This window comes from Psammomys obesus, unplaced genomic scaffold, assembly GCF_907164565.1.
Source record: "Psammomys obesus unplaced genomic scaffold, mPsaObe1.curated_primary_1811, whole genome shotgun sequence".
Classification (NCBI taxonomy): domain Eukaryota; kingdom Metazoa; phylum Chordata; class Mammalia; order Rodentia; family Muridae; genus Psammomys; species Psammomys obesus.
Window position 1 is genome coordinate 6,611,309 of NW_026585685.1, and position 22,613 is coordinate 6,633,921.

The window sequence follows — 22,613 nt, forward strand, 5'->3', positions numbered from 1 at the left end:
AGGGATGTTTTGCCTTTGTGTATGTCTGCTCACCGTACGCATGCAGTGTCTTTGGAGGACAGAAGAGGGTGTCTAAGCCCCTGAAACTGCAGTTACAGACTGTTGTGAGCCGCCATCTGGGAGCCGGTGCTGGGAGTTGAACCTGGGTCCTGGGAATTGGACCTGGGTCCACTGGAAGAGCATCCAGCATTCTTAATGGTTGAGCCATCTTTCCCAGTCTGACCACTCAGCTTTTTTTTAGATAACAAAATGGGGACTGCCATCTTGTTTCTGTTGTTGCTGATGTAGGAGCTGCCTGTTTCCCGACCAATAAGCCTTAGAAGAAAGCCTGATATCCTACCTAGCCAGCGGCTCCACTCTATCTACACTCACTCCTAAAGAAGGGCCACCAGCCATGAGTAGGGATGCTGAACTTCTCTAGAAAGATGTCCCTTAGCTGTAAAATTGCCATAATGTCCAGGGTGCGTGGATCAACCCATGACCAGGAAGGCATTTCTCCCACATGAGGTTGCAGGTTGCTTGGTGGGGCTGTGTGGCAAATGGTGGAGATTTTTACGGTAACTAACCAAGCTAGATTCAGATTGCTTATTGGTAAGAAAGACTTTTTTTTTTTCCTGCTTGGTAAAAACTACTCTCTGTAACTTCCTCCTTTGAAGAAGAGATAAAGAAGGCAGTTATAGCAGAAGTAAGATGAGGGGCCATTCAGGAGGCTGATGAAACGTTCAAAGGGAGAAAAAAAAAAACCCTCACTTACACGTTGGAGCTAGAGAGATGGCTCAGTGATTAAGTGTGCTTGCTGCTCCTGCAGAGGCTCACCTGATGGCTCTTTCCTGGCCTCCATGGGTACTTGCACACACGTGGACACATATATACAAATATACACAACTGGACACATATACACACACACATATATATATATGTCTCTGTGTGTGCATGAATGTATACAAAATAAAAATTGTTTTGAGCCCATCCTTGACTGGCCTGAGGTTTTTTTTGGTTTTGGGAGGAATTTTTTGTGTGTGTGTGATTTATTTATTTAATTATTTTAATTTATTACAATTTATTCACTTTGTATCCCAGCTGTAGCCCCCTCCTTCAACCCTTCCCAATATCATCCTCCATCCCTCTTCTCCTCCCATGGCCCTCCCCAAATCCACTGATAGGGGAGGTTCTCCTACCCTTCCATCTGACCCCAGCCTATCAGGTCTCATCAGGACTGGCTGCATCATCTTCCTCTGTGGCCTGGTGACCTGCCCTCCCACCTCAGGGGGAGGTGATCAAAGAGCTAGCCACTGAGTTCATGTTAGAGACAGCCCCCATTCCTCTTACTAGGGAACCCACTGGGAGACTGAGCTGCCCTGTGGCTTGAATTCTTTAGGTAGACCTGGATTGTCTCACAGAGATCTGCCTGTTTCTGTCTCCCCATTGATGGGATTAAAGACGTATGCCACCTTTTTCTCTATCACAAGATCTTCGAGCTAAGTAGGAAAAGGGTGGAACTATTACATAGTGTTTCCATCTCTTCTACACAGTCCTACCCACAGTTCATCCCTGAATGATTTCTGTTTCCATCCCCTACCGCACGTGTGTGTGTGTCTGTGTGTGATGTGTATCTGATGTGGTGGGGGTGGTACCCAGGGTTTGATGCCCAGGCAATCGTCCTACTACTGAGATATATCTCTGGCTCCCCATGCCCCGACTTGAGATTTTTTTTTTCTTTTTCTTTTTCTTTTTCTTTTTGTTTAAGACAATATCTGTTAAGTTATTTAGGCTGGCCTTAAACTCAAGGCATATCTGTTAAGTTATTTAGGCTGGCCTTAAACTCACTCTGCAGGCCTTGAACCTGTAATCTCCCTGCCTTAGCCTTCCATGTCTAGGCTGTGTCTCTAATCTCTTTGAGCCACCTCCACGTGACTCATGCCAACCCCTGTGCTCTTTCCATCTTTTTTTTTTCTCCTGACGGTTCCTGGCCCTGTACTTCCTCTTGAACTATCTCACTTCTTGAAACACTTGAAAGAGGGGTGCTTATCTTGATGGAGCTTTAAAAGCTCTCTTGGGTGCAGGGGAAGGCAGAAGCCTTGACTGTGTCCATCTGGGGAAGTAGGGACAGCCGTACTCTACTCTCAGCTCCATAGAACTGTGTCCTCCAGGCTACAGGGTGGTTGAAGTTGATGGTCCCATAATGGGCCCTCTCTGAAAAGAATCTCTAAGAGAGCAGCCCCACCGGAAGGAATGAGCAAATTGTGACTTCTCGGCTCTTGCTGCATTTGGACATCTGGCCAGATGTCTGGCGAAAGCTAGGCCCACTGGCCCATAGGCATCGCGCTGAAAAACTACCAGAAGCTTCCGCCTGAAGCTTCACCAAGACAGCATGAAACCTGACAATAGCACGACCGCGTTGTGGTTGAACATCACCTATATAACCATGGAGGCTGTCATCGGGCTCTGTGCCGTAGTAGGCAACATGCTGGTCATCTGGGTGGTCAAACTGAACCCCAGTCTGAGGACCACCACCTTCTATTTCATCGTCTCCTTAGCCCTGGCCGACATTGCTGTCGGGGTGCTGGTCATCCCTTTGGCCATCGCTGTCAGCCTAGAAGTGAAGATGCACTTCTACACCTGCCTCTTCATGTCGTGTGTGCTTCTGATCTTCACCCACGCCTCCATCATGTCCTTGCTGGCCATCGCCGTAGACCGATACCTGAGGGTCAAGCTGACGGTCAGGTAACTGGCTTGAAGAAGGGGGTGGGCTGATAGTTTTAAAGAGGTGGCTTGGAAGTAGAGCTACCAAGTTCGGCTTCCAGACAGTTTCAATGAAAATGAGCCAAAACTGGTGCTTGAAGTTTAAAAGGGGCGGTGAATATCTTTGTATCATATGATTCGTGAAGATTAGGTCTGAAGAGCCAAGACTCATGAATAGGAGACCAGGGGCACTATGAGCCCTTCTCCAATGACCATGGGGGAGGGGGTCTGCTTTCTGTCCAGGGTAGCCAAAGAGATGAAAATGTGGTGTATCTTTTTTTTTTTTTTTTTTTTTTAATCTGATCTCAAGTCTTCAAAATGGCAGAGACCTAGTAGATAGGATATCTTGTTTTAGGGGAAGCAGAAGATAAGCAGAAGAAGAGATAAGCAGATGGGCTCTGCAGATGTAGGTTAGATCTTATGTCGCGTCGCTTCTGTCTGAGTCTGTCCTGATGTTGAAAAGGGATTCTTAGGATGGATATTTTCTTTTTCCTCTTTAAAAAGAAAGAAAGGAAAGAAAGAAAAGAAAGGGAAAACCCTCCTGAGACAAGTTTTTGTGTGAAAACTGTAGCACCCTTTCCTGTTACCATGCCAAGGGAGCAGACAGCCTAAGGAGAAATCACATTCCCGGTTTCTTCCGGTTTCTCTTGGAGAAAGAGCGTGGTGAGGACCTTACAAACAAGCTGTAGATGAAAACTCGTCTGCGTTCATTTCCCTGATCTCGTGATCTGACTTTAGGCAGGTTATTTGGCTTTCGTTGCTTCAGTCTCCACCTCTCTGAGTGGTTGCACATCTAAGCCAGGCTAACCTCCATTCAGCTGCAATCCTACCGCCATTACCCCATGCTGCTCTACACGTTTAAGACCTATAAAATGAAAATGATGGTAAAGTTCTCGGAAAAATCCTGCTACAGAGTCTGTATTCAGTAAATGGTAGCTATGCCACTGCCATCAATAAAACAGAGACTGTCATAACTATTAGTTATGAGGTTTAGTTAAGTCTTGTTTTAAGTCTTGTTTCTTGTTTCTTTCTCTTGTAGTATGTTTCAGGCTATTTAAGAATTAAGGAGAAATGGTAAATCCCCAAGATGAAATTCCTAAACGCTCTGAAACACAACAGAATCTTAACAAAACTTTAACTGGTTAACTCAAACACAAGAATAGGTGCCCATGGGAAAAGAAAGCAGGTACAGGTAGAGAGAAGTGTTTGGGTTGTAGTGTAGCCTATGAGCTCCTGTACAACAGCCAACTGAAACAATGCAGAGCACAGCACACCAGCAAGCTTTGAGGAGGTTCTCATCAGCTTGGGGCTCCCAAGGTTTAGGTAACTTATATCAAAGGACAGGGAAGGGCTGGAAAGATAGCTCAGTAAACAAAAGTGCTTGTTATTTTTGCAGAGGACTTGGGTTCCATTTCCAGCACCCAGCACTGTCCATAACTCTAATTCCAGGAGATTCAACATTTTCTTCTGACTTCCCTGGGCCCCAGGCCTACCCATGCTATATAGACATACATGCAAACAAAGCATTCATATACATAAAATTAAGTGATTCTAAAAAAACAATTCTTGGAGTCAGGTTGAGTGGAAGCATGTAGGTACCCGCTTCTGGGAAATATACTGCTGGTCGTTTTAGATTGTTGTTTTAAAAAGATGTTCCAAAGGAGTTTCTGGATTTTCCTCTAATCATTGCTTTCTCATTTTGTCTTCATATCTAGTAGAATTTCAGTCACAGTCACCTTACACCATGGCTGTTTCATCTCTCAGCAGATTAGGGAACTGGAAGAACTTACTTTCTCTTTCTCACTCTCTTCCAACTTGTCATTTCCTGTTGTGAACTCACCATTTCCCCTCCCCATTCGAACAGATATAAGACGGTCACCACTCAAAGAAGAATATGGCTATCCCTGGGCCTTTGTTGGCTGGTATCCTTCTTGGTGGGACTGACCCCTATGTTTGGCTGGAATAAAAAAGTGACCTCAGGGCTCCCTCAGAATGCTACCACCCTTTTGTGCCATTTCCGTTCGGTTGTATGCCTGGATTACATGGTCTTCTTCAGTTTCATCACCTGGATCCTCATCCCCCTCGTCATCATGTGCGTCATCTACCTGGACATCTTCTACATCATCCGCAACAAACTCAGTCAAAACCTGTCTGGCTTCAGAGAGACACGTGCGTTTTATGGGCGGGAGTTCAAGACTGCCAAGTCCCTGTTCCTGGTTCTCTTCTTGTTTGCTTCGTGCTGGTTGCCTTTGTCCATCATCAACTTTGTTTCCTACTTTAAAGTTGAGATACCAGAGGTTGCCATGTGCCTGGGCATCCTGTTGTCCCATGCAAACTCCATGATGAACCCTATTGTCTATGCCTGCAAAATAAAGAAGTTCAAGGAAACCTACTCTCTGATCCTCAGAGCTTGTAGAGTCTGTCAGATCTCAGATTCCTTGGACTCAAATATTGAACAGACTACTGAGTAGTTGCCATGACAAAGAGCCAGCTCATCAGCCTTCATGGTTAGCATCAGTGAACACTATGGGCCTCTTCAGACATCCTTGCTTCCCTCCACTGCAGCAGGATCGTCTGGCTGGTTGCCATACAGCTCCACTCCTCCCTCCCTCTTCTGCCTCAGTTATTTCCTTGAGCTTCTTGAATTCAATTCTGTGGAAGCCTGACATGACTGCAATGAATTACTGATTATCAGGGACTGTGTTTTTCCTTCCCAGACGCAAGAGGTGATGAAATCTTGAGGGGGGGGGGGTCTCGTCTTGCCAAGGAAAGTCTTTATCTGGGCTGAATGTACAGAACCTGCTTTGAAAGATTTCTAAGATATTGGAAACAGGAGTGAGCTGAATTTAAAGAAGGGCTTAAGCTGCTAAATTCACCTGTGGGTGTATTTGAGCAAATAAAAGATGATGACCAACTGTCGCTTAGCTCTTTGCGGGGATCCCTGGGGGCTGGAGACACAGTTGACTGCTCTTGGCATTCATCCTGCTTTCTTCCTGGAACATGATCACTCCCGTTCCAAGCTTCAGCCTCACCATTGCACATGACTGTCCTCTCTGGTGGGTGGTCTGTCATACAAGGCAACCGAAGGTTTGGGACAACTGGAGATATTGTTTATTTGAGACAGGGATTCTCTGTGTAGCCCTGGCTGTCCTGGAACTTGCTCTGTAGAACAGGCTGGCCTCCAACTTACAGAGATTTGCCTGCCTCTGCCTTCCAAGTGCTGGGATTAAAGGCCAGCTACAACACGAGATCTTTAGGTGTGCTTTGTAAATCGGGAACAGGACATTTAAGAAAGCTGACACTAAGATTTTAACTCTTAGCTTTGTGGCTCCAGCCTGAATAGAAGAATGAAATAGGTTAGGTATCACAAGATTTTATACAGACACTCTTTATTTGTTACTTTTCTGTTGCTGTAACAAAATAGCATAACCAAAACAACTTGTAGAAGAAAGAGTTTATTTGGGCTTCTGGTTCCAGAGGTATCAGAGGTCATGAGGGTGTGGAGTGGGCATGGCCTCAAGAGGCAGGCATGGCAGCAGAAGCTGGAAGCTGATCACATGTCAGCCTTGAGCAGAAGGCAGAGAGAGATTTGGAAGCGGCAATGAGGTTTTAAGCTCCCAACATCTATCCTCAGTGTTGCCCTTCTTTCCGAATCTCTCCACAATCTCTCCAAAGTGCCACCAAGGACTAAGCAGTTAAATTTAAAGGCCCAAGCCTGTGGGGGACCATTCTAATCCAAACCGCCACATTCTCTTTGGGTAATTAACATGCCCACATGCAGGCAAATCAGGTTGCCCAAAGGATACAGACAAAAAAAAAAAAAAAAAAAGTAGGGACGGCAGGCTTTCACTGGGCTCCTAGTTACTTTGTGAACCCAGCTGAAGAGTCAGTGCTCTTTAGTAAAAGCAATCTTTAAGTACCTGTTACAGTTGTGCTACTGGGGATAAGGCAAAAGCTATGATCACTTCCTGGGTTTGTGTGTGCACATGTTCCTGTGTGAGAAAGTGTGTGTGTGTGTGTGTGTGTGTGCGTTGCACATGAATTTCGAATTCAGAGGCTAGAGGACAAACTCAGATATCCCTTCTCCTTAGGTACCATCCACTTTGTTTTTTGAAACAGATTCTCTTACTGCTCTTGGGCTCCCAATTCATCTAGGCCAGCAAGGCCCAGGTATCTGCCTGTCTCAAGTCTCCCGAGGGATAGGATTATGAGCATAGACCATCGTGTCTGCTTTGTGTGTGTGTGTGGTTTGCTATGGATTAAACTCTCTCCCTAGCCCTGCCACACCTTTTCTAGGCCCTGAGATTTTAAGTGCCCTTTGGCTCTGAAATTCTGTGAAGTGGGTACTACAATTCTTTTTATCTCAGTGTGAGGGTTCAATCTGTCATGGCATGTAAGGCATGATGGTGTGAGCGTGAGGCAGCTGATCACATTGTTTCTGCAGTCTGGGAAAACAGAGGTTGAACACCGGCCAAGTGTGGTGGACACACCTTTAATCCCAACACTATGGGTGCAAGGACTCTGGGAGCCGAAGGCCTTCCCTGTCTATGTAGCAAGTACTGGGCCAGCCAGGGCTATGAAGTGAGAGCTCGGCAGGAGCGGAGGGGCACAGGAGACAAAGGAAAGAAGATTGATGGTCACAATGTACTTGTAACTCCCGTCCTCCAGTTAACCAGGATAGACACCGCGCAGTGCACAGCGTCAGTCACGTCGCTGGGGCCCCGCAGCTGCAGATACTCACAGCGCCCACCCTTGCCTTTTCCTGTCTAAGCCTGAAGCTACCCCCGGAGCCCCACTCCTGACACAAAGGACTGATTTGACGAGAACCTCAAGGCAATGCTTCCGAGCAATCGAAGAGAAATCTGGAATCTGAAGGTGGAATTAGCTAGTCCTGACGTTTATCTGAAGCCTCAACCTAGGCCAGAGGCCAGTTGCCTGATTCCTCTGGTCAGCATTTCAGCAGAGGCTCCTTATTTCTCATCCTGTCACCCCAGAAGAATCAAGAACTCAAGCCTTCCCCTTACTGATTTAGATCAAGTGCACCTCCAGGAAGAGGCCCTGGGTTTGCTCTGGGGCATCACAACCTCTGCCCAGTTGGCTGGGCAGAGAGGAGGAAGTGACGTAGTCTCGGTTTTCTTGTACTCTTTGCACTGTGCCGGTTAAGTTATAGGTACTAACCCTATTGTCACAGCAACACTTGGTTTCCCCTATTTAGAGACGATTTAAAGGGAAGACTTCTTTCCAGTCAGAAGAGCAATCCGGGCTGGGCCTGTAGGCATCATTAGATGGTGGTACTTTTACTTTTTTCCTTGCCCCTCTGACTGTTGCTGGTAGCTTGCTGGGAACTGGATGGTTTCATTCTTTCATTCTTTCCAAGTGAGAATCTCCTACAATAAAGAGCTATGTCAGGTTGGAAGAAGCTAAAACCAGGGGCCCAGAAAAAGCTGAAGCCTAGAATGTTAAAAAAAAAAAAAAAAAAAAAAAAAAGTGCTCTTTTAGCATGAAGTCAAAAAAGGTGAACCAAAAATCTTTAAACACAAGTGAGTAGATCAACCCTAGTTTCAGGCTGAGAGATTAGTGAGTCAGGGAGGCTTTTCCCATGAGGCCTGCCACTGGCCAACACACTTTGAGCCCAAAAGGAAAGCTAACTTGGGCTTTTCTTTAAAGTGGAAAGGTCCAGAGATGCCTAGAAAATCCAGGGACACCTTCCTATTCCTCCATATAAAGACACTGAGCAAATGCAGATGCTGAGCACACAGATTCATTTCTTTGCTTTAACAAAGTAAATAAGTTAAGTGAAAATTAGGACCAGCCTACCAAGATTCAGCGAAAGGCTGTTTCTCCTCCTTCATTTTCATCATATTGTGTGTGTGTGTAAGAGAGGGGAGGGAGTGTTTCAGTCTGCCTCTCAGACTGGACTGGAGTTCACTAAGCAGCCTAAGCTAGCATTAGAACTCATGGTGGTCCTCCTGCCTCAGTCTCCTCTGTACTGAGATTACAGGTGTGAGCTCCCACACCTAACACTTGGCCCAGAGTCAGTCAAGTGGAAGATCAGGGAAACTTCACAGTGGTGTTTAAGAGAAACGTAGGTGTGGTGGCACACATCTGCAATCAGAGGTACTTGGTGGGCTGAGGCAGAGCGAGAGACCAGACTCTGTCAGAGCACCAGTCCCTCTCACAGAAGAGTAAACAGGTAAAGCACGCTGAAATGTTAGTGAGTTTGTCTTGGCTATTGGAGGATTTCACAAATGGAGCATCCGCAGACTGCAGGTGGCTCCGTTCTACTGGGGACAGGCAGGTGGAGAGGATGCTTTTACAGAGAGAATGTATTTGATTGGCTGAAGTGGTAAGTCTGTTGCCAGAGGTAGTTTGGCAGTTGGTTAATTGATGTTGGCAGTGGTTGTCTGGATTAAGGGTGGGTGATTTTTACAATGCTTGGCCCAGAGTCAATCAAACAATTGTTTGGCTTCTAGAGATTGTTGCTAGAGATAACAGTGTGACTCCCTAAAAACCCCACTGCCTGCTGGCTGGTGTACTCTGTGTTGTAGATTGATAGAGCTCTCTGGGCAGATTGTGAATGAGAATCCCGTGTTGATATCCTTGTACATATGCATACTTTCCAGGCACATTTTCTAGAAAAAAAAAAAAAATTCCTGCCCCTAACCACCATAAGCTGGGTAGGACAGGAGTAAGGAGCCTGGCTTACTCAGATGCCAGCGTCATGTAATTCTCTTTGTAAACTCGAAAGTGCTCTACAGTTCTGAAGTATGTGCAGCATGAGGGCAATGTGTGTGCCTGTTTGTGTATGTGTGTGTGTGTGTGTGTGTGAGAGAGAGAGAGAGAGAGAGAGATAATGCAATGGAAAGAGGTTTTCATTGCTGCTATTTTCCAACCCCACTAGATATCACATCAGATCACACTGGTTCTACTAACTCTGTGACCTTGGACCCACTTACTTAAACCACTGTCTGCTCTTCTCACTTGGATGTGTGGCTAATAACACTCGTGCCAGAGGCCCTTTCTTCCTGAACAAAAATTTAATTTGTGTATGTGTATATGTGTGGAAGCGCATGTGTGAGAGCACACATATGCAGGCCAGAGGACAGTTTTGTGGAGGTGGTTCTCTGGATTCACCGTGTGCATTCTGGAATCAAACTCAGGTCGTCAGGCCTGTGTGGCAAGCACCTGTATTGGCTGAGCCATCCTGCCGGCCCCTTATTTTGTTGCTTTCTATTTTGTCAAAATTAAAAGCCATAAAACAGAGTGACTATGATAATCCTGTTCCGGTACTTACTGATTTATCATCTTTCTTGTTTCACTTATGATCATATCCACTTAACCCTGCCCTGATTATCTTTGAATTTTGGAATTCAAACTATTTGTTCTATAAAAGTTTATAAAAGATGTTCTAAAAAGTATTTCTTGCAACACTCAAGGAGGCAGAGGCAGGTCAGTCTGTGGGTCTGAGGCCAGCCTGGTCTACAAAGTGAGTCCAGGATAGCCAAGGCTATACAGAGAAACCCTGCCTTGAAAAACTAAAAAAAAAAAAAAAAAAAAGTATTACTTGGTATATTCTCAGTAACCTATGCACTTTACCCTTTCCTGAATCTAAAGATTAATTATATCCTTCAGAGGGAAGAATAGAATTAATGGCTCCAGCTAACACTGCAGGCTTCTTTGTACCCCTGTCCTCTTATTTCCTTAATTTATTTGCTTTTTAAAATGTGAGACAGAATCTCATATATTTCAGGCTTGCCTTGGACTTGAGATTTAGCAAAGGATGACCCTGATCCTCCTGCTTCCATCTCTGAGGTGGTGGAATTACAATGTGTGCCATCTCTGGACAATACTGGTTGTTTTGTAGCCAATATTGACAGAGATAAGTACTGCAATTTAAAAAAAAATCAGTATTTTTATTTTCTGGGTAACATAAGACTGTAAGCCTTTATTATCTCCTCCTGGTCTGTATGGGTCAGAAATTCAGGAGCGTGATTTTTGGATAGTTCATGTTCATGGTCTCTCATGAGGTTGCTGGGTAAGACATCTGAAAGTTTGATCACGGCCACTACCAAGGCAACTCTGGCGTGAGTGACAACATGATGTTGGAAATTTGTTTCCTTTTCATGTGATCCCCTCTGTTGCCTGCTTGCATCCCCATAAAATGATGGCCCGCGTCCCCAAAGTAGCAGAGCAAAAGACTGGGTTGGAAGTTGTACCACCTTTTAAAGACACGCATCGTACTTCTGCCAAATTTTGTTGGTCCTGCAGGCCAGCCCTGATTCATCCTCAGAGGGGCTCCATAAAGCCATGCATATGAAGAGACATGTATTAGACCTGGCTGCTGTCGGTCCTTGTCAACTTGACATAAACCTAGACATATGTGAGACTAGGGAGTCTCTGTTGAGGAGCTGCTTCCATCGAATTGTCCTGTGGGAATGTCTTTGAGGGTGTTTTCTTGATTGCTAACTGGTGTAACGAGATCCACACTGTGGGTAGTGGCATCCCTGGGCAGGTGGGCCTGGGCTGTATAAGAAAAAAGTAGCTGATCTAGCTAGGAAGAGAAGACTAGTAAGAAACATTTCTACATAATCTCTGCTTTAGTTCCTGCCTTAAGCTCCTGCCCTGGCTTCCCTCCACAACAGACTGTAATCTGTAAGCTGAAATAAACCCTTTCTTCCTTTCAGAAGAAATGCTTTGACCATAGGACCAGAGAAGCTAAGTAGGAGGGCCTGGCATGATACCCTTAAGCTACCTAAAACAAAATGAACAATTAACAGCGTCAACTATCTAGGCACTGTAATGAGTTTCATGTACTATCATTTGTCAGTATATCTTATTCATTTAATCTATAGATTCTTCTTTCTGGTCTTCTTTTTGTCCACATATTTTGTTGGTTGAAAGAGAGATCAGCAATGAGGAGAAGGTAATGTAACGTAGGTAAAACCCCTATCATGAAGCAAGCTTGGCACAGGTGCTCATGCCGATTTCCTGTGAATTAGCAGAAGGTGCCCCCCTCTCTCAAGAAAAGCTGTCATTGCACAAGGCAGAAAAGCAATCTACACACCTAGCCCTTGAAGGGAAGTGTTAGTTAGCCCTAGATGTAAGAAAGAGCACCCAGCTTAAATTCGAGAATTGAAGGTGGTTCAAGATTTCAGATTTCCAAAGCTCATGGTCAGAACATCAGGAATCAGGAGAAGTGGTAGCTACTCCTGCATGAAAAGACCTCCTTGATGTGTCTCAGGTCTACGCAGAGAAGCTTTCTAGAATCCAGAGCCTCCATCCCTGGATTCTGTCGGCTACACAGGCACTACTCTAGCTTGCAAGCACATGCTTCCTACAACCGGATGCTCCACCTTGAACCACACTCCCTGGGTCTTCCCTGCAGTCTAGGACTCAAGTTACTTAAGGATTTCTTTGCTGGAATTCCTCCTATCTAAATAGGAACCGTGCCTCCGAGAATGACGGGTGGCAGACAAGAGGCACAGCCTCTTGGCAAGAGAGAAAGGGCACAGTTGCTCACACGAGCATATGCCAGCGGTGGCTTGCGTGCACCTATGAGGTGTGTACGCCAAGCAGATTTAATCAAGGAGGGGTTTTGCTTGCTGCTTTGGGCTCTGCTTCCAGCTCAGATTCTCACAGTTGCTGCAAAGGTAACATTTCATTCGTGAATGACGCCCCTCTGATGAGTGCCCCTTGCACAGGACACAACCCTGGATTCCTCTGCACAGCGGTGTCATTCAATATAACTGGGGCTTTTCTCCTTACGTAGGATAAACCCACCTTAAATTCAAATATGCATTTCCCTTCAACAGATCCAGGGGTCCTGCGATATCCTCCCTTCTTATTATTCCAGCTGAGGGGTTCACTTCCTTCTCACCATGGAACTCTTCATTTTGCTCTCCTTCGCACTCTTTTCAGGTAAGACATTGGTAAGGAAGACCTCTTCCAAGCCACAGTCTTCTAAGGCTTCTCCTTCTCCATTCTCCTCTCTACTTAAAGCTGCTGCTTGGTGCATGCACCAGTTTAAAGCACCTAAAGGGTTGGACGGGAGAATAAGAAGAGGTGAAACTACACTATGTTAATAGGTCTTATTGAAAGGTCCTAGGTTCTTACCTCTGATAAGGGAGTTGTGGGGAACTTGAAACCTATTGCTAAAATTAGGGCTCTGCAGTTTTTTTTTCTTTCAGTCTTTCCAATTCTCTTCCTCCTCTCCTTTTTTTCCCCTCACATGATTGCACAGATATAGTCAGACATGCTTATCTCCTTTCTGCCTAAACCTGACACCAAAGATGGTACTCAGAAACTGGACTTGCCCCAAGTGCTGTCATCTCTCAGTGTGCTCCCCTTAGACTTACGGAAGCTTTCTGAGGGTCAGCATCCTCGTCTATGAGGATCACGAGATGTTCTTGTCTGGTAGTGATGAGAAGAAACGGACACTTAGGACATGAATGGAGGAACGTGATACCTCCCCTAAGGAACCCTGGAAGCAGCCTCTTGGGGGTGAGGCGCTCCCCCCGACATATACTTGGAAGACTGAGAGTGATGGGCTCTGTTGTCTCATCTCTCCTCTTTGATCAGATATTGTCCCAGCCATGGTGAAGCTGGGTGTTGCATGCGTGACTTCCTTATTATGCAATATCCTGACGTGATAAAGATGGCTACACTGCAGCTGGCAGTGGTGGTACATGCCTTTAATCCCAGCACTCAGGAGGCCAGCCTGATCTACAGAGCAAGTTCCAGGACTGGCCCACATAGAGAGATCCTGTCTTGAATAAAACAGAAACAGACAAAAAAGATGCCTATGCCTACACTGGTCTTTTATGACAAGTTTTCAGCTCCTAAAATCACTAGTCCCTTTATTTTCAGTCCTCTGCAGCTTCCTTACCCTTTTACTTCCTTTTAGTGACTGCTAAGATAAAATAGGGAGCTAGGTCGGGGCTAAGGGTCTAGATGGCAAAGCAAACTTCAAATTCTCCTTATGTCCGCATTTCACACACTCTGGCTAGGAGAAAATATTTTTCTCCAAGGGTTGCTGGGGTCTAAGTACATGAATTAGGACTGCCTACATTTGAGGGAGGTCTTTTTCCCTCAGTTAAATTTTCTCTAGAAAAACTCACATAGAAATATCCAGAGATATGCTTGATTAATCTAGACATCTCTAAATCCAATCAGACTGACATCAGCTATCACAAATCCCCAAATAAAGGTTTCTCAGAGATGGTATCATTCTGGAGACTCTTTCTGGCTTACAGATGGCTGCCTTCTTGTGTTTTCACATTTTTTTTTTTTTTTTTTTTTTTGCTTAACTTCATCTGTTTTTAAAAATTTAAATAAGGACACCGGCCATATTGGCAGCTGGAGAGATGGTTCTGTAGCTTACAACCATCTGTAACTTCAGTTCCAGATCCTATTTTGCTCTCTGGGTACCAGGCATATCTGTGTTGCACTTATATACATGCAGGGGAAAAAACACTTACACACATAAAGTATAACAAAGCTGTCCTAATTCTCTAATTTTAGCGTAACTGCTTCTTAAAGGTCCTGTGCCCCAAGGAAGTCACACCATATTCTGTATAGGGATTAGTGTTTCAACACGTGAAAGACACATACAATTCGGTCCACAATAGTCACCAAATCCAAATGGACAAAACCCACATTCTAATTACTATCCTCTAGGGCCAGGGGATTCATGGTATTTCTAAGAATAATGAACAGTGTGTGTATGTGTGTGTGTGTGTTTGTGTGTTCACAGAGGCCATGGTCATGGACGAAAAGGTGAAGTCAGGTGTTGAGCTCGACACAGCTTCTGTTACCTGTAACTACGATGCCCACTACAAGGACCACACCAAGTACTGGTGCCGGGGCTATTTCAGGGACGCGTGCAACATTGTCGCCTTCACCCCTAACAGCACTAGCCGTGTGGCCCTGAAGGACACAGGAAGCCAACTCATCATCACTGTATCCTGCTTGGTCAAGAAGGACACAGGCTGGTACTGGTGCGGCATCCAGAGGGACTTTGCCAGAGATGACATGGATTTCACACAGCTGATTGTGAGCGACAACCGAGAAGGCCGGGACAGTGGTCTCTCAACTGGTAAAGAGAATGGCAAGGGACCTTTGAACAGTAATGGGTGTTTACTGAGGTGGTTAAAAACTCACCGAAGAGTCCAGCTCTGGCGGTGCACCTCCTTAATCCCAACACTCAGAAGGCAGAGGCAGGTGGATCTCTGGGAGTTGGAAGCCAGCCTGGTCTACATAGTGAGTTCCAAGACAGCCAGGGCTATGAAGTAAGATCCTGTCTCAAACCAAAATGAAAACCAAAACCAGACAAAGTAGAAAACAAACACCTCACCTGAAGGTTGTGGCCAGCAACTTAGCTTCTCTTGCATTTTTGGAGGTAGCCTCCTAGGTATGATGGGGCTGGGGTTCAGGTAGGATTCTGTAGGAAAGAAGAGTGTGGTAGTCGTGGGCATGCTTGTTACTTCTCTTTCCTCGTGGAAGCCCACCTCAAAGACCTCAGAAGAGGCTGGAAGGTGGCTTAGTAGTGAGATCTTTATGCCGATAGCCAAGGCTTTGAAAGCTCATCCTTTTGGTCTAGAACCTTGAAGACTGACTTCTTAAGAAGTGCCTGGGGCTGCGAAAACAGACCCAGGTTTCTTGAAACCTGGAAGCTTTAATAATTTAATAATCAATAATTAATTTCATGAATTTAATTAATAATAATAAAAAATATTTAATAATTTAATAATTAATAAATATTTAATAATTTTTAATTAGCTGGATGGTGATGGTGCACACCTTTAATCCCAGTGCTTCGGGGGCAGAGGCAGGCTGGATCTCTGAGTTCAGGGCCAGGCTGGTCTACAGTGTGAGTTCCAAGATAGTTAGAGATACACAGAGAAACCCTGTTTCAAAAAACAAAACAAAACAAAAAATACAGAAAAAAAAAGAATTCAATAATTAATATAATTATATATTATGGTCAATTTGCCAGCACCCAGTTTCACTCAAGTGGAAAGTAGTTAACCCTTGGAGGCTACTGTGCTGGAAGCAGAGGGCAAAGTCTTTGTAAGCCAAGTAACTGTGTCTTTCAGCTAAAGTTAATTCTTGGGATCTCCAGCGCTTTCTCTGGAGGCTGGAGAACTCTTCAGCACCTGTAAGCCTGGTTTTTTCAGCCAGATTGCTGTGGAAGACACTACCTATTCTCCCATTGTTCCCATTTAAAGAAGCTACGTGTTTTTCTGTCACTGTCTGGAGCCCAGTGACAGCAGGAAAACACACTGGAAGAACACGTGAGAAGCCTCACACCCACCCCACCTCTCCAGTTCTGGGTAGAGTTGCTCACATTTAACCTACTAATAACTGATTCAGCAAGCATTCCACTGAGTGGGTGGCATCCACACTGTCTGTGTTTGTGTTTTGTGTACTTCTGCCTTTTATAGCATTTCTTCAGTTTTAAGCTCAGGAGGAGTGGAGTCTTATTCAGATCAGCTCCTTTAAAAAAACACAGAGGAGGCAATGTGGGTGTTCCCCATGGGTTGTTAGCAGCTATCAGAAGGAGCTATGTCACTGATTGATCCACTTCTTAAAGATGGGCTTGGCATCTAGTACATCAACGCTTTTCCCTCGGGAATGTTCCTAGCCTGGGATTCTAACCACAAACTGTTTCTAGTCTTTGTGAAAATATGGAAAAGGTGCAGAGGACCCAGTAGCAGGTTGCATGGCTTAGTAAGTGAACTGTGGACTGGATTTCAACCCCTTCTTCTTTCCCTAGCCTTGTCCCTGTCCAAGGCATGTTTATACAGCAGTTAGTGCTCATCACTGTTTTACACAAAAAGCCAACAGAGCATTGACTCTCTGGAAAGTAAAGGAAAGACAGGTGGGATGCAACTGGAACCAAAAGAGGGGCCCTGGAATGGGCTTTATTCTCAACAGTTCCTTTCTGATTCAGACCCTTCAGGCAACAGGAACCGGAGCTGTAGGGCTTCCAAAGCTGTCCAAAAAGCAGAGGGCTCCAGGTGAGTTGGAAGCTGAGGAGGTGCCTGGTGGGGTGGGGTGGATGGGGTGGGGTGGGGTGGGTGGGGTGAGTGGGGTGGGGTGCGGTGGGGTGCGGTGGGGTGAACCAGAAAACAATGCACACTTCCTAAAGATGGGACTGGCACCTGGTACAGCAAGACTTTGTTTCCTCAGGAATGACCCTAGCCTGGGATTCTAACCGCAAACTGCTTCTAGTCTTTGTGCAAATCTGGAAAAGGTGTCCCTTCCTCTGGGTGCAGAGGACCCAATTACACTTTCTACTTTTCAGCTGTGTATTGTTTCTCTGCCTAAATCAATATCTTCCTTGTAATGGTTTTGTTTCTTTAAAAAAGACTATTTGTGTTTGAAAGTAGCGGAAAACAGCCTCTAGTTAATTTAAAAGGGGCATCGTGCTAAGGGTAGACAAGTGTCTGAAACACAGCACAGGGATGCAGGCACCAAGAACTCACTGGAATCTCATCAGGACTTTGTCGCTGTTTCTGGCTCTATTTTCATCTGCTACTTTCATGTGTATTTGCTCCCCTTATCTTTCTATGTTACTCTTCCCCAGTTCTACTTTGTTCTTTTAAAAGTTTTATTTCTTTTTATTTTATGTGTATGAATGTGTACGTGTGCGCGCACATGCGCATGTTTGTATCACATTTGTGGCTGGTGCCTGGGGAGTCAAGAAAACACAGTCTGATCCTCTGGAACTGAAACTGTGAGTTGCCATGTGGGTGTTGGAAACTGAACCCAGATCCTCTGTAAGAGCAGCAAATGCTCTCATGTTTTGAGAGCTATCTTGAGACAGGATCTGAAAAAGTTTGTAGCTGAGGGTTTTGATCCTATATAGCTGAGGGTTGACCTTACACGCCTGATCCCCCTGCTTCCTCTCCTGAGCAATGGGATTATAGATGTGTTACCACACCCAGTCCATAAGCACCCTAGCTATATCCTCAGCTTGCATTTCTTCTCTATGTCATTTCCTCTCCCTCTCCCTTCCTCCCTCTCTCTTCCTCTCCATCTTTTTCTTTTTGTCACAGCAGCGACATCCATTTATAGTTCCTCAGTTTGTTTCTCCCTGAGCCAAAGGAATGGCAGAAGACTGTAGTTTTCCACTCCTAGTCTCCATTTAATTTCTGAGGAGGAGGGCTCACTGTCCTAGCTTGGTTAAAGGCCCATCAGATCCAAGGAATGTGTTCCAAAGAATAGTCACTCTTACAGAAGGTAGTCATCAGGAGATACTGGGGCTAGAATGCGAGTGGTGTGAGAAGAAAACCAACAGGAGTTTTCCAAGAGACCTGATATCTGATGTGGTTTCTTCTAGAATATCCATTCTGATCATCTGCATACTGATTACTGGTTTGGGGATCATCTTTATAATCAGTCATTTGTCCAGGGGAAGGAGAAGCCAAAGGAATAGGGGAGGTAAGTAGCCTGGAGTCAGGGGAGGGGGAGGGGTCTGACAGGAATTAGAAAGTGTAGGGTCAAGGAGTATCTTTCACACGAATGAATGTGACCCTCTTCTTCTTGCCTAGTCACTTAGGCAGCTAGGTAGCCCACAGGCTGAGGAGTGGACACCCGCCCCCCATAGTGACAAAGGCGGTGATGGAAGGATCACTGTAGTCTTAAGTGGAAGTAGGTGCAGATAGAAAAGAGGGAAGCCAAGGAACATAGGTTCCTTATCTTTAGGGCCACTTGTCTCCCCAGCACACAAGGTTTGGGTAATAAACTAACAGCCTTACTGCCCATTTGAAACATTTTGTTTCCCTGTAAAGGAGAGGGCCAAGGCTCTTGTCAAACATTGGAGCTTCTGTAACCACCCCCAGCTGGGCCAGCAGCTGTAGAAAGGTCTCCTTGCGAGAGGTCTGGGAGGTCCCTAGTAGGCCCAGGGACCTCAGCCCTTAGTTTTGCATCTCTGTTTTCTTTTGGATAGTTACTGGCAAAAGCATGACTAGAAATTCCCAAGCAAGCCAAGCTCCGTCTGTGGTCTCCATACCGTTGGTAAGTTCGCTCCTTAATTCTACAGTCCTGAGTTCTCAACCCACTCAGAACACTGTCTTTAGCTCTCTGCCTGGGATGCAGGCAGCTCCTACCATTTGGAAAATTCTCTCGGTCACCATGTGGTGATTCTGCTGAGTCCTGAAGCCTTTGCTGAACCGAAAGAACACAAGAGCACCTCTGCTTAGCCAAGGCCATGCTTGTTTGCTTTTGCCTTTTTATGATAACCATAAAAACAGCTTGGACAATGAAGAGACTGTAGGCATAATTACAAAAACAGATTCCAGTCACTCTGGGTTTGGAAAGACAGAAAAACAACATTTTGGAGAAACAATGCTTAAGATAAAACAAACAAACAGAAACCCATCACCAGCCACCAAATCTCATAGCATCCAAACAATGAAGCACCTGTTAGTGACCCACGAGGGGCCAGTGCCAGGAGGACCAGAGATTTTAAGATAAGGCCTCAAGTTGGGCGTGGTGGCGCATGCCTGTAATCCCAGCACTCGGAGCAGCAGAGGCAGACAGATCTCTGGGAGTTCAAGTCCAACCTGGTCTACCAAGCGAGTCCAGGATGGCCAAGGCAACACAGAGAAACCCTGTCTCCAACAAACGAACAAAAAACAAACAAACAGGCAAGCTACAAGAGCCCAGGCTGCTCCTGTGAGGCTTGGGTCTCATACAGACGCAGAGTAAGCTTTCTAAGAGGGTAAAGGAGTGGCTCTCACAGCGTTCTTGCCTTTTTGCCATTTAAAAGCGTTGGGAGCAGTGGAGGTAAGGGATAGGCACAGGGCAGCACCCCTGAGGGCTTCTTTAGTTCTACTCTCTCTAGGATACAACTGCAGTTAATATTTCTTTCGGAAACTGATTATTGCTTCTTTAAGATATGAACCTGGGCACATTTTTCTTTCCCAAGCCAGTCTCTCTCTTTGTTGAATGCCCTGTTCCTATCCTCCACTGAGTTTTCTATCCATCCATTAGTCCATGCATCCTTCGTTTTGCAAACTAGGAACATGCTAGGTCCTGAGATTACGAGGACAAGCAACATAGATAGCGTCTGTCTTTGTGGCGCTTATGATGTAAAATAGAAAAATAGTTGGGCAGCTGTAGTACACCCAGAAGCCAGGCAGAAGGATCTCAAGTTCGAGGCCAGCTTGGACAACACAGTGAGTTCTGGACCTACCTAGAGTACAGAGTGAGATTCGTGTGTTATGGTGTGGTGGAGGAATGTAAGCAACCACACATAAACACAGATGTAAGTCTGTCAAGTAGAATATGTGAAGGTGATGTGATGCTATAGACTAGGAGACGATAGAATCTAATGTGGTTCTCTAGCAAGGAGCCAGCAATCTGTGTTAGCCATGGCCTGTTTCCTCATACTTGGGCAAACTTAGCAGCCTCAACTAAAGTTCCTTCTTGTTTTACTATCCTTGGGCCCTGAAGCTCAGACGCATTTATACCACCAAAATTCAGTGAGAGAAGCGCAAGCTCCAGGTACCAAGCTTTCCTACAGCTGACTGGCAAATCTTGCACGGATGGCATCAAACTCCAGCCCTGAAAACAAATGTTGGTGTTTTCAAGGGCAGTAAGATGGTTCAATAGGTAGAGGTGCTTGCCACCAATCCTGATGACCTGAGTTTAATGCCCTGGGCTCCAAAGTCAGAGAGAACCAATTTCTGCAAGTTGTCCTCTGACTTCTTCCACATGTCTGCTGTGGTACACACGTCATAGCACTCGTGTCCTCCACCACCCACACACAGACACACAGACAGACTGACAGACAGACAGACAGACAGAGAATTTTAAAAAAGCAACCCAAACTTGGATGTTTTATTTCCAGGAAGCTTAGGAGTGCTAGGAGTTGCTCCTACAGCATTCCTTGGCTTTTACCATCTAGAAGCTTTGGGATCTGTGGAGGTTGGGGATGCTTAGCTTTGTTTGAAAGAATTCCTGGGGAATATGGGAATGTAATCTTCAATTTAGAAGAGAGGAAAATAGGCTCAGAAAAATGAAGTGTGCAGCTTTTTGGTGACAAACACTTGGGCAAGAGCCTCCAACTCAGTTTTTCTTTTCTATTTCCCAACAAAGTAGGCAATGAGTCGAAGTTCTATCCACATGTTCTGACTCAAGGAAATGGCTCGGACTGAACACGTGTGACTGAAGATTTCTTTCATTTAGCTCCTAAATCAAGTGATAGCATTACGACAGGATCTCCATGACAACTGGCCTGCATCTCAGAGACTGATTCTGACCTTTCAAGATCTCTAAAAGGCCACCTGACCTTCAGCAATCTTTTGTGGCAAGGTGACCACAGCGGTGCTTAGAAGAGCTTTGATAGACCATGGCAATCAAAGCTGCCATCGAACATTATCTCCAGACCTTAACTCTCATACTTTAAATTAGATTAGTGAAGAAGAGATACAAAATCTGGGGCAAGGGGAAAAGACTTGTATTTTATTTTTCAGCCAATAAATATCTGAATACTGTTGAAAGAGCCCCCAGGTATGACTGACTTCTCCTGGGTTGTCATCACAGGAAAAGTTTTGGTTGACATGTTCCTAAAAAGCATAATATGCCAATGCATTTCTGAATTAGTATTAAATGCTGTTTTATCCAAAAACAGGAGACAGATTGAGTCTGTGGTTCTCATATTCTCTCAGTGAAAAGACTGTGGACCCCAAAGCACATCCTCAATGGGAAACTGCCACCAGAGTGAGCGGGTGCTGCTTCTGACCAGTGAGCAAGCAAGTGACCAGTGACCAGTGTTTTCAAATCAGGAAACACAAGAATGAGGCACCATCATCTGTGGGAGCAAACAGGGTTTTATCGTCATTGGCGCAGGATTCCCACTTCCCCATGTGCTTCCCTGCAACCTGCAACCCTCCCCCACATGGTGTCCTTCCTGTTTCACCACTGCCTTCGCTGCTATTCTGTGGCAGAAGTGCACGTTCATGTGTGTACATGGGGAGGCTGGAGGATAACCTCAGATGTCACTCCTCGGGAGATGCCCCTCCTTGGCTAGCTGAATAACGAGACCAGGGGTCCTCCTGTCTCCACCTCTCCAGCATGGTGATTACAAGCATGCCCCACCATGCCCCACATTTTTCCATGGGTCCTGGGGATCAAAGCCAGGTTCTTGTTTCTGCAAGGCAAGCCCTTCACGGATGGAGGCATTTCCCTAGTCCCAGAAGCCCACAGTTTGATATTCCATGGTCCCTTCTAAGGGGATGTAGGTCCAGCCTCAGCCTCAGAACAGAATCCTTAAGTGGTCCCCCGGTCTAAACAGGGCTGGGTGAAGATTGGGTGTTGACTGGATTCTGTATGTATCTTATCAGGTTAGATCAGGGCTCTTTCAGACTCTTGGATCAGCATAGTTCAGCCTTTGCCTTAACTCCTTTCTATAGGGAGGGGACTCCAAGACCCCCAGCAGCCGGAGAAAAAAGGTCCAGGGTCTGGATATCATACCTGCAATGCTTCCTTGAAGCCTTTCTCCTTTTTTGAGTCTCAAAACCAAATTTAAAAAATTAAAAAGCTCTCCCTCTGCTATTGACTAGTCCCAGTCTTGCCCAGTGGCCATGGATTGTATTTATACATGGTTAATTTACCAGGGATTAGTCTCTTAGAAAAAAACTGTTTGCTTCCTAGCAGCAAACAATTGCCAATAGCTTTTTAGGGGATTGTGTGCCCAACTCACGGTTAGGCTTGCACAGGTCTTAAGAATGCTATCACAATAGCTATGTGCTTGTGTGTGTGTGTGTGTGTGTGTGTGTATGTGTATAGTATGTATGTACACATGTACATACATACATGTCCAGCATGTGAGTCCTAGGGATCAAACTCCAGGTAGTCAGGTT

The 22,613-nt window shown here is 45.4% G+C and overlaps 2 protein-coding genes across 2 annotated transcripts; both read left to right on the plus strand.

Annotated features, from left to right (window-relative positions):
• The first annotated feature begins 2,371 nt into the window (after positions 1–2,371).
• Positions 2,372–5,638, plus strand: Adora3 (adenosine A3 receptor). Its single transcript, XM_055628270.1, has 2 exons — positions 2,372–2,724; positions 4,607–5,638. The coding sequence occupies exons 1-2, from the start codon at positions 2,372–2,374 to the stop codon at positions 5,211–5,213; spliced, it is 960 nt and encodes a 319-aa protein (XP_055484245.1). The 3' UTR covers positions 5,214–5,638.
• Positions 5,639–12,580: 6,942 nt separating this feature from the next.
• On the plus strand, positions 12,581–21,344 carry Tmigd3 (transmembrane and immunoglobulin domain containing 3). Its single transcript, XM_055628279.1, has 6 exons — positions 12,581–12,660; positions 14,495–14,836; positions 16,694–16,760; positions 18,086–18,186; positions 18,695–18,762; positions 20,848–21,344. The coding sequence occupies exons 1-6, from the start codon at positions 12,621–12,623 to the stop codon at positions 20,848–20,850; spliced, it is 621 nt and encodes a 206-aa protein (XP_055484254.1). The 5' UTR covers positions 12,581–12,620; the 3' UTR covers positions 20,851–21,344.
• Positions 21,345–22,613: the final 1,269 nt, after the last annotated feature.